A 16,500-nucleotide genomic window follows, 5' to 3' on the forward strand; every position below is an offset into this window, starting at 1 on the left:
CAGAGGTTTTTTGTGATTGCTGCGGGCAAAAATCCTTGATCTTGCGGCATGTTTTCTTAAAAATGAGATGGAATATGCGGGATATTTATGCAATTTTATTCGATGAAATTGCGGGAACTTGCAAAAACTGCGGTTGGGGTTTGCAGCTTTTCAATGATGTTCACATCACGTAATTACGTCACTTCATAACGTTCCCATAGCAACAGGGGGCATGGCTGTGCTTGTGTGAAGTAAATGCAACATTTTTCAACTTTCTTCTAAGATATATGTGACTTTTTGCTATGAAAATGCGAGGAATATGAAATCATGCAAGCCCTGCATATTTTGCGAGTGGAAATCTGCAATTTATGTGGTGAAACTGCAGCGTATTTGAAAAAATGCGGCCCCCGCATGAATATGCAGACTTTTGCTGATTATACATTGAATCATGCGATCGCATAATTGCATTTTCTGGAGGGACTGATTAATGTCGTTGAATTCTAAAAGAGCACCTGACAATGTTTAAAGGTGCAATGTGCAATTTTTAGAAGGATATCTTGACAGAAATGCAAGATAATATACAAAACTATATTATCAGGGGTGCAAAAAGACCTTTTTATAATGAACAGTGATGTTTTTATCTACATACACATAGGGTCCCCTTATGTGGAAGTCGCCATTTTGTGCCGCCATGTTTCTACAGAAGCCCTTAACTTTTTTACTAAGTTGTGTCCGTCAATTACATAGCTTCTCAATGCTTTTTAAAAGCAAGAGGGTGAGCAGTGGACTGAGCAGTTGGTTTTAATTCACAACCTCACTACTGGATGCCGCTAAAATTTACACACTGCACCTTTAAATCCTTTATATTTTTAAAAACTTGGACAAGTATAAGTGTGTAAACCTGCTCAGACCCTGACGTTGCGCTAAGCACATTTCTACATCAACTACCTTTTTCTAAAATATGAACTGTTGCTGTGGATTTTTGTGTACGAACACTCTACGATCAAATCTGTGCGTACGCATGCTTTATAAATGAGGCCCATGTGCTGTGTTGAGATTACATCTTTTAAATGCAAAATTGCTTGCTGGGATGATGCCAACACATTTTATGTATAACGTAGGTCTGACCAATATATTGTTTCTGCATTGACACTGAAATGTGCGCATCTGCAGTAGTCACATTACAGAGCATTTTTAAAAAAGGAAAACTTTCAAATGCCTTTGCCACACTAGCAATTAATGCAGTTACGTAGCAGGTTTTTATAACACGGTCTACTTGCTATACAATACCATTGTGCAATACCAACTATTAAGTTCCCAGAGCTATACAAGAAATGCAAGTCATTTCCTCTCAAACAGAGCTTTTCCAGTCATCTGGTGAAGTTATCCTTCATAGTAATGCACATTGCAAGGGAATCAAATACCACTGATGGCCATAACATTACAGTTCAGTAGCAAATATATTACAAAAAGCCTTTTATTGAAATAGGATTGATGTGGTCTCTCTTTTGGCAATGATTGTTGCAGGTTTGGGAGCTCAGTGACATTGACAGAGATGGTATGCTGGACAGAGATGAGTTTGCAGTGGTGAGTTCTGTCATATTACAGATGCGTTTATTGCTCGAGTCTAGAGCCTAAATCCAGTCTGTAAAAACCTGGCTAGTCATTCAAATATAATCATACTACATCAGGGATGTCACTTTTGAGAAAAATCAAATTCGAACGGCGCATCAAAAAAAAAAAAAAAAAAACGTAAGGGAGATTCAATTTATTAACCGTGACAGTCATAAACAGGGCTGTCTGCATTACTTTTTTTACTTAATGTTTGAAGCAGCAGGTTATCAACTTATGAATAATAATGTCTCAGAACAGGTGACAACTTAAACAGCAGCAGTAAGCCATATAGCCAAGCCCAAACGAAATCCGCGCCCGCAGATTTCGGCGTAAAACTCCGCAGATTTAAGAGTGAGCCGTCATTGACAAGTGCATTATCTCTGCGCGTGCTGTTTGCTTGACCGTTTTTAAAGATAGAGAGCACAAACCATTTGATATTTGAGATTAAATGAAACTTACAGCTGAGTTAAGTAGATCTCACTTGACTCTGTCGTCTATGTGATGCGCGACAGTAAGCACATGATCATTTCAAATCAGTTTACAAGACAAATGCTGTTGTTGTTTAATATAAAGCTTACATTGCGTTGTAAAAATAATTATCTTCATACATGCTAATTTCATAATGCGAACATATTAACACAAGCTTTTAATTGCTATAATATTTAACACTATAATAATATGTCATGTTATATACAAACTATAATTATATCTTGACATGCACATTAGGTTCATGTTGGTCCAATTTGATTCCCTCTCTTGCGCACAGTTGCCGTCGGTCTCACTCTCAGCCTCCTTCCCCTTAGAGAGTTGTTTCTGTGAAAAATGCGCTAAACATGTCATTTTAAAAACCGGATGGTTTATTTAAAGTTCGAATACGGATATTTCACGTCATGTTCGAATGCATATTCGAATATCGAATAAAAAGTGACAGCCCTATACTACATAATGTAAAGAACATTTATGTGAATTACAACTTTTATATCTTAAATATTGTGGCAGGTCATGTCAAAGATTAAAGTCAATGAGTGAAATTGAACTTTGATGCTCCTAATCTCATAATTAGATTCAGACTGCAGCCTGGATTTCACTGACAGGATCACATATATTAAAGTCTAGACCTCAGCTGACCTCGTAGCAGTTCCCATATCTTTGACAGTTTGTCTGGTTCCTCTGACTTGAAGATAAAAATGGTGTTATCTATTCTATTATAGTGTTGATCTTAGCTCATGACCTCTGCTATATTCTGGTTATCTTCCCGACCAGACTGACTTTGGGTCTGGTTATGCTTTGTTAAACTCTCTTTCATTGTAAAACTGTAAAAACGTTGTGACAGCAGGCTAAAATATACAGCAAATATAACATTTGTTTCAAAGCAGATGATTTTTGCCTTTGCTGCTTTGATGAGTTTGCAGCAAAGATGCAGTAGCACATTTAAACAAGTAGCACATTTTGCATATATGTTTAGCATTTATACCCTTTTGACTTCCATAGTAGGAAAAACAAATACGATGGAATTCAATGGGTACTGTCAACTGTGTGCTTACATCATTTATCAAAATATCTTTTTTTGTTTTCATCAGAAAAAGAAATTAATACAGGTTAAGAACAGAATGAGGATATGAAAATGATGACAACATTTTTATTTTGAGGTGAACTATCCCTTTAAGTAAATGCATTGACTGTAAGGTTGCTCCGGATGTTTGTGTTTTAGGCCATGTATTTAGTATACAGAGCCCTGGAGTCTGAGGTGGTTCCCATGACTTTGCCTGCCGGTCTGGTTCCACCGTCAAAAAGAAGAAAAATGACTCCGCCCCCAGTGTTGCCCCTCCTACCGTCACCTGCACAACATAAAGAAAGAAGCCGCGCCCACTCTGGCTCCAAAACACTTCCGGCAAAACCCGCCCCGCCACAGGTCCTGTTCATCTTACATTTCCAGCTACAACAGATTCAGTTTTTACAGCTTGAAGATGAATCAAGTGTATAGCACTTTTACAAATGTACAAATGTCTCAAAATCTCTTTAACAAAATTTGTGTGTGTGTGTGTCTATATACAGTGGGTGGTATCACCAGTAGATAAAGCCAAATATGATGACTTATTCACTATGACAGACAGTGACATGGATGGTTTGGTATCAGGTGCTGAGGTCCGAGATATATTTCTGAAGACTGGTTTACCATCAGCCACCTTGGCACGCATTTGGTGAGTTGCCACTGCCTAAGGGTTTAAATCTCCATAATTGATAAAGTTTTGCTTATGGAGAGCTGAATACCACTCTTATTATAAGTAACATTTTAGTCCTTTGAAACTTGATTTTTGTAATGACATACTATTTAAAATTTGTCGGTTACATGTATATTTCTATAGGGAACTTTGTGATATAGGTGACATTGGAAAATTGACCAAAGACCAGTTTGCATTGGCCCTCCATCTAATTAATCAGAAGCTCTCAAAGGGAATAGACCCACCCCAGACGCTCTCTCCAGAAATGATTCCTCCTTCTGATAAGCTTGCACGACAGGTGAGAAGTTTAATAAGTTGATGTCTTCTTTTTTAAAATCAAAACATTGTACCATAGATGGTTTCATCGGACGCACGTGCGGTGACGCGATTGTGCATCTGTTCCGAACTTTTCTTCCGGTTTCATTATTTTTCTGACTAGTTGCTAAACTGAACTCTTGAACAAATACCTCGTTGTTTATTTTGCTTGTTATATAAATAAACAACTTTAAAAGGACTTTGTTGTTAGGGCTGAACGATGTGAGGAAAAGTTGCGATGTGCGATGACATTGTTTAATGTTGCGATGACGATGTGAGTTGCGATAAATATACAGGGAGTGCAGAATTATTAGGCAAGTTGTATTTTTGAGGATTACTTTTGTTATTGTACAACTACAGTGCTCTTGGTCAATTCAAAAGGTTAACAAACCCTCAAACCTGAACATTTAAGTAGTTAAAGTGAAATGTTGGCTTTCTTAAGAGAATATTTCTATGTACATCATTATTAGGCAACTATTAGTGTGCAGAATTATTAGGCAACTAAATGAAAAACAAAGATTTTACCATCTCACTTGTTTTTTTCACCTGTTAAAGTGAGAATAATAAACAAACTCTACATTTACAAAAAATAAAAATAAAACAATAAAAAATTAAAAAATATATAGACTCAGTGACCAATATAGCCACCCTTCTTTTCGATAACAGTCACAAGTCTTCCATTCACGGATTCAGTCAGTTTCTTGATCTGGTCTGAACCAACATTTTGTGCAGACGCAACCACAGCCTCCCAGACACTGTTCAGAGAGGTGTAATGTTTACCTTCACTGTAAATGTCCTGCTTAAGAAGGGATCAAAAGGTCTCAATAGGCTTTAAGTCAGGTGAAGAAGGGGCCATGTCATTAGTTTTTCACCTTTAAGGCCTTTACTGGCCAGCCATGCAGTGGAGTACTTGTGATGCATGTGCTGAAGCGTTGTCTTGCATAAAAAAGTCTTATTGAAAGATGCAGATTTTTTCCTGTACCACTGCTTGAAGAAAGGGTCTTCTAAAAATTGGCAGTAGGTCTGAGAGTTGTTTTTTATTTCCATTTTCAACCCAAAAAGGTCCAACAAGCTCATGTTTAATAATACCTGTGCCTGCCTGCCTGTAACGTAGAAGACACTTTCTTCAAGCAGCGGTACAGGAAAAAGTTTGCATCTTTCAAGAAGACTGATTATTTTGTAAGACAACGCTCCATCACATACATCACAAGTACTCCACTGCATGGCTGGCCAGTAAAGGCCTTAGAGATGAAAAACTAATGCCATGGCCCCCTTTTTCACCTGACTTAAACCCTATTGAGACCTTTTGATCCCTTCTTAAGCAGGACATTTACAGTGAAGGTAAACCGTACACCTCTCTGAACAGTGTCTGGGAGGCTGTGGTTACATCTGCACAAAATGTTGGTTCAGACCAGATCAAGAACCTGACTGAATCCGTGAATGGAAGGCTTGTGACTGTTATCGAAAAGAAGGGTGGCTATTGGTCACTGAGTCTATATATTTTTTTTATTTTTTATTGTTTTATTATTTTTTTTTTGTAAATGTAGAGTTTGTTTATTATTCTCACTTTAACAGTTGAAAAAAACAAGTGAGATGGTAAAATCTTTGTTTTTCATTTAGTTGCCTAATAATTCTGCACACTAATAGTTGCCTAATAATGGTGTACATAGAAATATTCTCTTAAGCAAGACAAAATTTCACTTTTACTACTTAAATGTTCAGGTTTGAGGGCTTGTTAACATTTTGAATTGACCAAGAGCACTGTAGTTGTACAATAACAAAAGTAATCCTCAAAAATACAACTTGCCTGATAATTCTGCACTCCCTGTATGTTTTTTTCATGTTTTAGGGGCCATTCATATGTCGCGCCTAAAAACACGTGGAAAACACTAGACACGTAGGTTATTGTCACATGACCTGCACGCTGTGCTTGTGTCATTCTGAAAAGTTAAAATGTTTTTGAAATACCTGGAAAAAACGAGCGTGTCGCGACCGCGGCGCTTCCAGAGCACACATACATTTGAAATAATGAACTTGAGCGCGCAATAGACGCAATATGAGAATCACCGCTTCCACAGTACTTGTGTTTGCGGCGTCATCTCTCCTAAATCTAAAATAATTCCATGATATAGCTGAAGTGCTGTTCATTTTCACCACAAGGTCTTCGTCTGACAACACATTTTCCTCACTCTTCTCTCCTTCCTCTGCCATCGTTTTTGCTAACAGGCACAGCGTCGCAACTGACACCTCACAAATCAATCTGAGCGTAGCTGACTTGGGGGTTCCCCTGATTGGCCTAATAGCATGAACGCGCAAACCATCGCTGCGTTCGAAACCGCCTACTTCCATACTATATAGTAGGCAAAGTAGTGCTTTTTGCATACTATATAGTATGGTAGTAGGCGATTTCGGATGCAGCACATGTCTTCAGGACTAAACGTGATAGGTAAAACGTTTATTACATGCGCTTACTGTTTTCCCTTCATTCAGCGCGTCAAGGCTGTCTGTTGCGATGTGTTCAAAATTTGATGTATCGTTCAGCCCTATTTGTTGTTATTTATTCTTAGCGGAGTTTACCGGAATTTACGCATTGACCACGAAAGCCACTTGTTTATGTTGTTACTGCTGAAACCGTCTATAGACTGCTATAGGGTTCGTTTTAGTCAAGTGATGCTGAACCAAGTCCTTTTAACGAAGTCGCGTCACTTTGCAGCCATATTTGCAACGCTTCCTGGTCTTGTTAAAAGCCCATGCGCAAAGTCCCTCTCCCAGAGGATTCAGATTGACGATTGGCTCTTTTACTGGGAGGCGGAACTAGAGCGGCCATTCTGACCGTGGCAATTTCTCCCATTTATATCAATACCAGTGACGCATCTTGTAAATGTTTACTATCTTTGGCTGAATTTATAGAATGTTCATCAGAAACTCAATTGTGCCATAGTTATAAAAAGCATAACATAAATTAAATAAATAATGAAAATAAATGAAGAGTTTGGTTCCAAAACGCAATAAATCCATTTTGACAAATTTCTGTAAAAATGTGTTTTCTATACCAAGAAAGTGACAAGATGAAAACCACTATTTTCTGTTGCAAACTTTCACATATCATCTTTAGGTTATAAAAACAAATTCAAATCCTTAATTTGATTTTCAAAGATTTATTATAAAAACTGATGCAATAAATCCATCACATGTTTTTTTTCAAAATGCTATAAATCTATTGAATCAATATGTAAATGTGCATTCATCTTTGCCATGTTATATTCATTTAGTTGACTAGTGGTATACACTGATTAAAAAATAAACATTAATGGCATTAATCAAAACACTTGCTTTTGTCATATTAACTCTTTCACCGCCATTGACGAGATATCTCGTCAATTAAGAGAAAACGCTTCCCCGCCAATGACGAGATTTTCCGTCTTTCCACAATACCGCTATTATCCACAAGGTGGCGCCCTTCCGCAACTTTTTAAACCCGGAAGTATTGCCCTAGGGCAGTGTTTCTCAAACTTTTTCTGCCATTCCCCATTTTGGAGGTGGGGAAGGGCTTCAAGCCCCACCTGTCCCAATCGCCCCAACAAAATCGTAATCAGCTAGGCTTTAAGTTACCGCGTGACATTTTCTACAGTCTGATTTATTTAAGTTTTAAGCTAGGTTTATGTTTAAATGTGCCGTTTTGAGTGTATGGTGAATAAATAATTGAATTAATAGATTTTCTCCCATTTGTCATGCCCCACTTGTAATGTTCCTATTCCCCACCAGTGGGGCCCGCCCCACACTTTGAGAAACACTGCCCTAGGGCAAGCGGCTGCATGTCCGTGTTGTTTTAAAGATCGCTCTGAATGGGATCTCTATGAAAAGTCCGTCACAAAAATGGAATTATCTCTGCTTTTTGCTCAAAATATGGTGTTTTTGCAGAAACCTACCCATATTCAAAAGCTGATTACAAAAGAACCACTTAAGGTAGGATAAAACGTTTTTTTTTGTTTGAAAGCAGAGGATCTGTTCTTTCATTTGGTATATTGTATGTTTATTTATTTAAAGAAGAACATTTTCTGGAAGCCATTAAACTTTGGTAAAAATCATGAAAAACGCTGGCGCTGGCTGGCAACTTTTTTAAAAAACGCTGGCGGTGAAAGAGTTAAGAACACTGTCATTGCTGCTGTCTTCCTTGGGACGTCGCTGAACCTTTTTGACAGCGATCAGCTGTAAAATGTTTTGGTCCTGCTCGATTTTTGTTGGCTTTGCGTAAAATAATAGAACGTTTTTCATAAGATCCCCTGGGGTCAATGTGTTAGCATGAGAGAAGGTTGATTCTGTCAGGAGAACAAGCAATAGCCGGCATTTTTTCGTCTCCCGAGTGCCTCTCGCATAAATTATTAGATGTTGATGGCTTACGTTTCTTTCCCATCACAGAAAACCACCACAGATTTATCAATGCCTTTAAAGTATTATTTTTTTAGTTGTTTGTTGATCACGAAGTACAAAGTAGATGAGGAAAACTAGGATTCTGTTTATTCAAAGCTCCGCCCTTATTGTTTACAATGCATGGAATGGTGCGCTGTGATTTGTTGAGCGGATTTATTGCATTCTGCAGAAAGGAGGAGTGGCGTTTATTGCGTTTTGGGAAAAAAGGGAGAAAAGATGACAGAATAACTCGGCGGATATTGTATTTTGCGTAAAATTAAGAATTTACTTTTAAATACTGACCTAATACAATACTGATTTTGGCGGTAACTCATAAAAAAAAAAGCGTATATCGTGTTTTGGAAGCAAACTCTTCAAATACTAAACTAGTTTAGATAATTTGCCTCTGATTTCCACCCTATGAGTCGGTTTAACTACATAATTGCACCCTTTTCAATAATATTAATAATATTTATTTTTTTATTTTTCATGCTACCTCCATCCCTGCTACTCAGCAGAACCTTGCCTTATCTGTTCAGGCTGCAGATTTCTCAGCTATTAAAGAGTTGGACTCGCTCACTAATGAAATCATGGATATACAGAGGGAGTTACTCTTTCGTAAAACAGCTGGTATGAATGTGAAACACCTGATTAAACCTGACATTTCAGTCCTAAATTGGTATACCACGTTTTTATCTTTTTAATATACCTTATTGCAAACTTCTGAAAATATAGACATATTAAAGGCGGGGTGCATGATTTTTAAAAAACACTTTGGAAAAGGGAGTCGGGCCGAGTACCAAAACACACTTGTAGCCAATCAGCATTAAGGGCATGTCTACTAACCGTCATTGTTGCCTGGGTTGCGTATGTGTGGGGCGGGTCTATCAAAACAAGGTCCAGATTCTATTGGGGTAGGGGCGTGTTTGTTTTTCAGGTGATTTCACATATCAACATTAGCTTTCAGAGATCATGCACCCCACCTCTAAGTGGTTAAAGAAAGCTTCATTACCCTTGAAATGTCTTACTGTACATCTAACAAATCATTGAATACAATATTTTTATTTTACTGGTTTGGCAGACTTCTTATCACCAGGCCACCTGTGTTAGTATAGCACTTATGTGATTAAGGTTTTTGTGTAGTTCCTGTGTGTTGTTGTTGCCACACAGGTGCACAAGTGTATCTGAAACCGCAGAAACAGAAGTGTGTTGGTGAAAGTAATCTCAGTATGTCTTATGGACGAATCTTTCTTTAGGTCATAACAGATGCACTCAAACTTATGAATGCTTTCTTTAATGAGTATCCTGTTACTTTGTTCTCTCTTGAAGGTCATCTCAAAATAAACTGGATGGGCAACACTAGTATCATATACAGTGTGTGGATTATTTTAATTTTGTTTGAGTCGTTTTTGAGTGGTTTTATGTGGATTATGCAGCAGACTGCTATGATCTTGCATATTAACTTGCACTATAACCATACTTGATCTCTTCATTACTGTGGTCCAGACATCTGAATCAGCTCTGTATTATCCTGAAAGTACCGAAAAGTTTTTTTTTTGCAATGCACAATTTAAGATTTACAGAAAATCATTTGCATTGAATTGTTTTTATACGCTGCACTGTACCAGCGCACATAATGCTTTATTAAACTGTAATATTGGTGAATTACACAATTGGTGGCATACTGTAGTTTTTTTTTAAATAGGAAATTTGTTAAGCAAATGTGTACATGTGCGACAGTGAAGGTGCTTGGTGCTATATGTGTGCGTAGGGCGTATATCCAAATCCTTAAGTCTCTTCCTGTAAGCAGCGAGTCTCCAGAGGTTAACGCTCCTAGATGAGAACAGAGGAGGGGCTCTTAGACAGAAAAAGCAAGACTCCCCATCCCATAACTATTGTTTTCCCTCCATTTCTCATTTATAGCGTTTGAGAGTGTTGGAAGCTGACAGGTGATGCTCTTTGGTTTTGCTCGGTGTGTTAGATGGACAGCGGTTTTAGCACTTCTCACTTCCACATTCACAGAAAGTGAAAGTGAGTTACTGTAGAGATAACAATCAGTCACTTTGAAATGGTGAGAGAAGATGATGATCAGGAAGAATAGATAATGCAATAATTCAACAAATACGATGAGCTGTTATTTTATCCTAAAATGATGCGGGCGGTTTGGGATTGCCTTAATTCTCCACGGCAACGTGACGGGTAAGGATAGGCCACACCCTCTTTCTAAAAGAGGAGCAATTATAAATGCTCTGTTTTTGCTGAAATTGGCTGTTTGATGCATGCTGGGAAGTTTATGGATGAACATAGGCCTGTTGCCAAGATTTGCCGTTCTGTTAACCTATGTGTTAACTGTTAACCTTTACTATCCTGCTTTAGTTTCTCTCTCTGCTTATTTTTTTCTTGCTCTCTTTTCTCCTGGGAGTCTCTGACTCATTGTGTGTTTGCCTTCTGGTCGGTTCGCTGTGAATGTCTTTCTGGTTGCTGGGAAGATTACAGCAGGAATACTGGAAGAAACCTTGAGTCAGAGCTTAAAGCAGTTAATCCTAATCAGGAATGATGGTTATTTTGTTATGAATCCTGTTGGAAAAGATGACTAATAATCGTGTGACTGTCTTGCCTAATCTTACTGGGCGTTCACACCAAATGCGGTAGATTTACACAAGCGCAGGTGATTTACATGTTAAGTCAATGCAAAGTTATTGGCATCCTGTGGCGCGGTACTTGCAGTAGGCGCAGCGCAAATGGTGTGTTAACCATTTAGGACCTTGCTGTAGTAGTGACGTGATTACAGGAAGCGAGCGGAGTCGCAGAAGCCCCTCCCATGATACAAATTTCCGCGTGAATGTCTCGAATTACTAGAATTTCACGCACAGCTTTCATGCGCAAATTAAGCGAGTGAACTCAAAATGTTTAAGCGTCCAACTACACACAATTAGCGTGTTTTTGCCGCCTCTACCGCGGCTGGTGTGAACGCACCATTAGAGATATTCCACATTGAAAAATTGCATTTAAATTAGTCATCATAAATAAGTTATTGCCATTATAGCCTCAGTTTGGTGTTGGGTTTAGGCTCGCTCGACCTGCTTTATAACCTCTAGCTATCTAGAAATGCCCTAGCAACCACTTAGCAACTGCATAGCAATATTCTATAGCATCGTAGCATAGGTTTTGCACAAGCAAACATCACCCACCCTTGTTGGCTAAATCTAACCTGCATGACCTAAAAAAGATGAGTGAAAACATGGCTCTAATTTATTCCACACCCCCATCATCATCATTCTCTCTCTCTCTCTCTCACACTCTCTCTTTCTCTCCACTTCCCTCCTCCCATTCATCCTGACGTTAATAAACCATCTGCTCATGTGCGGCTCTGACACTCGTACATCCAGTACGCACATTCGCAGCTCCAGCAGCAGATACAGAGATGGTGCTGGAGGGAGATGCCATCCACCCTGCTCCCACCGGCTGGCTGTCTGTGCCCGCCGTCGCTTCTGTGATTAAATATTCGTGTCTGTGTTGGTCTTTCAGGGAGAAGGGTACAGTGGAACAGGAAATCAAGGACCAAGAAGAAACTATAAGACAGAGGACAACCGAAGTACAGGTAGGAGTGAACCAATGATTTTAAACATACAGTATTGTCATTTTTATTTGACAAGTCAGACAATGCTGGAATGACAAAGATATTCAGACATCTATGCACCTAGACAGATTGTAAGCATAACTTCAAAGCATATTAGGAGAATATAAATGAGATAAAGAATACTTTATAAAAGGCTAGTGCCTAAAAATAATTTATATGTTCGCCCTTATGTGGTTTCAAATATGTGTGACTTTCTTTAGTGGAACACAAAAGCAGATTTTTATCAGAATATAAGGGATTGGTGGCATTGTATGAAAAAGCAAAAATTTAATAGTCATGATGAATCTATGCAAGACAGTTTTGCTTTTTTAATGCGTCATGTTTATTGACCCTTATTATTGGATCAATAAAGGGCTGAACAAAGTGAACAGAAGCCAGCCGTTTTCGGTCTATTTTCTCCCTATCACCTGTCTGTCTTATCTGCTGATAGACGGTGATAAGAGGACGTATTTGTGATTGTGCAGAGTTGTGAGGAGTTCAAGGTCTTTGAATCTACAGCAGCATCTTTCTGTGTCATAAATTTGCACTCCCCCTCTTTCCGGCACTGTATGATAATTCAACTTCCTGTGCATAATGCCAAGACAAAGTCATTGTTGGATACTTTAAGCTTCTGTGCAGAGTATTTTACTATGATTTAAGTGTTCAGGTTACTGTGTTAATAAATAATCATTTGTTAAGGGTGCAGAATGCTGCATGCCAGTACTGGTGTTGTTGACAGATGGGCAGCTAATGGAATGGAAACGCAATTGTGTGTGTGTTGTGTGTAATCACACAGGAAGTAAATGCAGCAGTTATGTGTGTCTGTAGCTCCATCTCCACCATATTGACAGCACAGCTGGTTCTTCTCTCTAGGGTTCTCCTTGTCTGTCATCCAACGAGGCCACTTATCCTCCTGATTTTCGGTTTGCATTTTTGGATCTGAAAATGTGCCACCTGTGGTCTCTCAATAGTCAAATGAGGGCTGTGAATTTTATTATACAATAAAGAGACCTGACCTGCATGTAATCTTTATAGCGAAAATGTTTGGTGATTCTCACGAAATCCAAACTTCGACGGCATCAGATTTTTTTTTAAAGCCCTTTAAGCCATTTCTTTTCCACATATAAGGCCTGAACTTAATATAACCATTATTTTTAGAGGATTTAAAAAATATTTCCTTAAATAATTTACATTTTTTAGATTATCATAAAAAATTATCATTACCGCAACATGATATTACATTAAATATATGCATTTACAAACTCATGTTTCGGTAATGAGAACTAAAAAGTTGTCTAGGTACTATGACAAACAAAATTTCAACTTTTATCTGGAGAGAAAAAATAAGAACTGCTTACCTGGTAGCCATCTTGAGTGTCACAGTCAATTATGTCCCTTCCAACAATTTTTTTTGAAAATGTTAGTTCTATGACGGCCTAAACAATAATTGAAAATTGTTGCGGAGGATGAGAAAATTTTCCTTGGACACATTTATATTCCTTATTATTGTCTCTACATTTACCAATGATCACCAAATACAACATGTTTCTTTACTGTAAATGTTTATAGTATAACATGCACTGAAGTTTTTTTTTTTAGATTTTTTAATTATAAATATTTTCTTGTCAAAGAATCCAAATTCAGTCATATACATGTTGCGGTAATGAAAACTTCCCCCTTAAATGTGGAAAAATACAAAATTGGTTTGTATAATGTCATTTGAAATCATGTGCAAAATATTACGTGAAGAGATGTTTGTAACTGTATGCTTCTTATTTAATAGTCTTACTTTGCATTTACTTCAAAATGTTTCATGACACCTCATAAGTCTAATTTTGCGAGAATCACCCATATAAGCTTGAAGTACAACCTATGCAAAATATGTATTTGCATGCCTCTATGTTAATTGCATTTATCATTCTTTAAATGTTATAATCAATCCAAATCCCTAGGATTAGGTATGGATCTTTTCATGGCTCAGTGCAATGGGCATCCATTAACCCTAAAAGAAGGTTGGATTAATGAACTCACTGACACGAAAGGGAAACAACGATTATTGAAAGATCAATAATGGAAGCTACAGCTCACAAATTATAAATGTGATCAATAATTGTTTAGGCTTTTAATAGGTTAGCCTTGAAACACAGTCTTTGTAGACAGCAGCAGTCCTTGAATAATTAAAAAATAAATGTATGTTGAGTGTAGGTTACTCTCTCCGCTGTGCTTAAACCTTGGGATGATGAATAGGATGAATCTATTTCGGGAGCTGTCGGCTGGCTCGGCTCCCAACGCAGCTTTTGATTGGTGTAGAGGACGTTTGTGCATTAAACGTGTAAAGATTTGTATCTTCACCATAAAAATGTTTTTTTAGCTTTGCGGATATAGAGCTGTTATTTTTAGCACATGCACACAGAGTCGCTCGCAGTCTCCCAGCCTGCTTATGACACTGATAGCTAAAAAGGAAATGACATGGCTGTTCTTTGCCAGCAGTGATTGAAGAACTGGTCTTTGTCTTTTGTTGCATTTGTGACCTTTCTGCTCTTTCATCTTTTGAATAGGCAAATGCACTGATCTCTGTTGTATTGTATTGTTTTTATAGCTCATGTAAATGAGCATGACACTGGCCTGGGTCATGGGTTTTACTCCCAGGAAATGCATGAATTGTGTTAAGAAACCCAGGTTTTTCTTTTATTTAAAAGCACCATCTTTAAATACGGTGCTCTTTTTCACTTCTGTCAGGGTGTTGATAAGTGAAAGCTGTTGTGGTACTGAAAGGTGTCATTCCCTTATTTGGAGTCTCATATTGATAGTATCAGACTGTTGTGTTATTATTAGTTAGTATGAAAGTGCAGGCTTTCTCTTTGATGTTTATTTTTGCTTTTCCGACTGGTGTGCTTTTATAAACTTGTATTACCGTATATTGTATCTTCTCGCCCCTATTGTTTTTTTTATCTTTGTGTAATGTAACACAGACCTGTTGTTTGATAATTTCCTCTAGCTTAAAGTTCATTAGGGAACATACACACTGTATTTAAAGAGTTTGGTTCCAAAACGCGATAAACATCATTTAAAAAAAATAATAAAGTTACCGACAAAATCGGTGTTGTATCTGGTCAGTATTGAACAGTAAATTCTATTTTACGTCAAATCAGATATTCGCCATGTTATTCTGTTATCTTTTCTCCATTTTTTTCCAAACCGCAATAAACGCCAGTCCTCCTCTGCAGAATGCTATAAATCCGCTTAACCAATCACAGCGCACCATTCCACGCATTGTAAACCGTGATGGCGGCACTTAAATACACACGGAACACTAGTTTTCCTCATCTACTTTGTACTTCGTGATCAACAAACAAACAAAAACAAAATAATACTATAATAATTTGAAACACAGTTTAAGATGTTTTCTATTTAGTCCGAGAGCTTTGAAAATCTACGTACGGTATACTGTCCATGTCCAGAAAGGTAATAAAAACATCATCAAAGTAGTCCATGTGACATCAGTGGGTCAGTTAGAATGTGTTGAAGCATCGAAATAACATTTTGGTCCAAAAATTACGACTTTATTCAGCATTGTCTTCTCTTCCGCATCTGTTGTGAAGCGCATGCGCAAGACTAAAGTCACGTGACTGCAATGACGCAGATGACGTATGACGCGGCTGACATGTTTTCTGGTGCGCCCCAGCTGTTTTTTTTTTGCGCCCAGGCTTCGTTTACAGTCTGAGGGAGATGCACGCTGTAAGGATAACACGTCAGCTGCGTCACTGCAGTCACGTGACTTTAGTCTCGTGCATGCGCTTCACAACAGACATGGAAGAGAAGACAATGCGGAATAAAGTCGTAAATTTTGTTATTTTTGGACCACAATTATTATTTTCAATGCTTCAACACATTTTATTGACCCACTGATGTCACATGGACTACTTTGATGATGTTTTTATTACCTTTCTGGACATGGATGGTATACCGTACGTACATAGATTTTCAATGAAGGGTCAACAAGCTCTCATTAATGACATTATTTTCATTTTTAGGTGAACTATCCCTTTAATGTTTATTTTTTTAATCAATGTATACCACTTGTCAACTAAATGAATATAACATGGCAAAGATGAATACACATTTATATACTGATTCAATAGATTTACAGCATTTTGACAAAAAAAATTGATTTATTGCAATCTCATTTATTATAAATCAAATTATGGAATTTTTATGTTATTATAACCTTAAGATAATATGTGAAAGTTTGTAACAGAAAATAGTGCTTTTCATCTTGTCACTTTATAGAAAATATAGAAAACACGTTTACCGAAATTAGTCAAAATGGATTTATTGCAT

The 16,500-nt window shown here is 37.6% G+C and overlaps 1 protein-coding gene across 2 annotated transcripts in view; it reads left to right on the top strand.

Moving 5' to 3' along the window:
* eps15 (epidermal growth factor receptor pathway substrate 15) overlaps positions 1–16,500 on the top strand; it is a 39,473-nt gene that overhangs the window by 9,762 nt on the left and 13,211 nt on the right. The window contains exons 8-13 of one of the 2 annotated variants that reach the window (XM_073868017.1): positions 1,507–1,566; positions 3,305–3,505; positions 3,649–3,794; positions 3,960–4,113; positions 9,056–9,142; positions 12,067–12,141. In XM_073868017.1, the coding sequence (XP_073724118.1) occupies positions 1,507–1,566; positions 3,305–3,505; positions 3,649–3,794; positions 3,960–4,113; positions 9,056–9,142; positions 12,067–12,141 (723 nt within the window). The remainder of the gene's footprint in view (positions 1–1,506; positions 1,567–3,304; positions 3,506–3,648; positions 3,795–3,959; positions 4,114–9,055; positions 9,143–12,066; positions 12,142–16,500) is intronic. The other variant, XM_073868018.1, reaches the window with a different exon arrangement.

The sequence above is a fragment of the Misgurnus anguillicaudatus genome, chromosome 5 (assembly GCF_027580225.2).
Source record: "Misgurnus anguillicaudatus chromosome 5, ASM2758022v2, whole genome shotgun sequence".
NCBI lineage: Eukaryota > Metazoa > Chordata > Actinopteri > Cypriniformes > Cobitidae > Misgurnus > Misgurnus anguillicaudatus.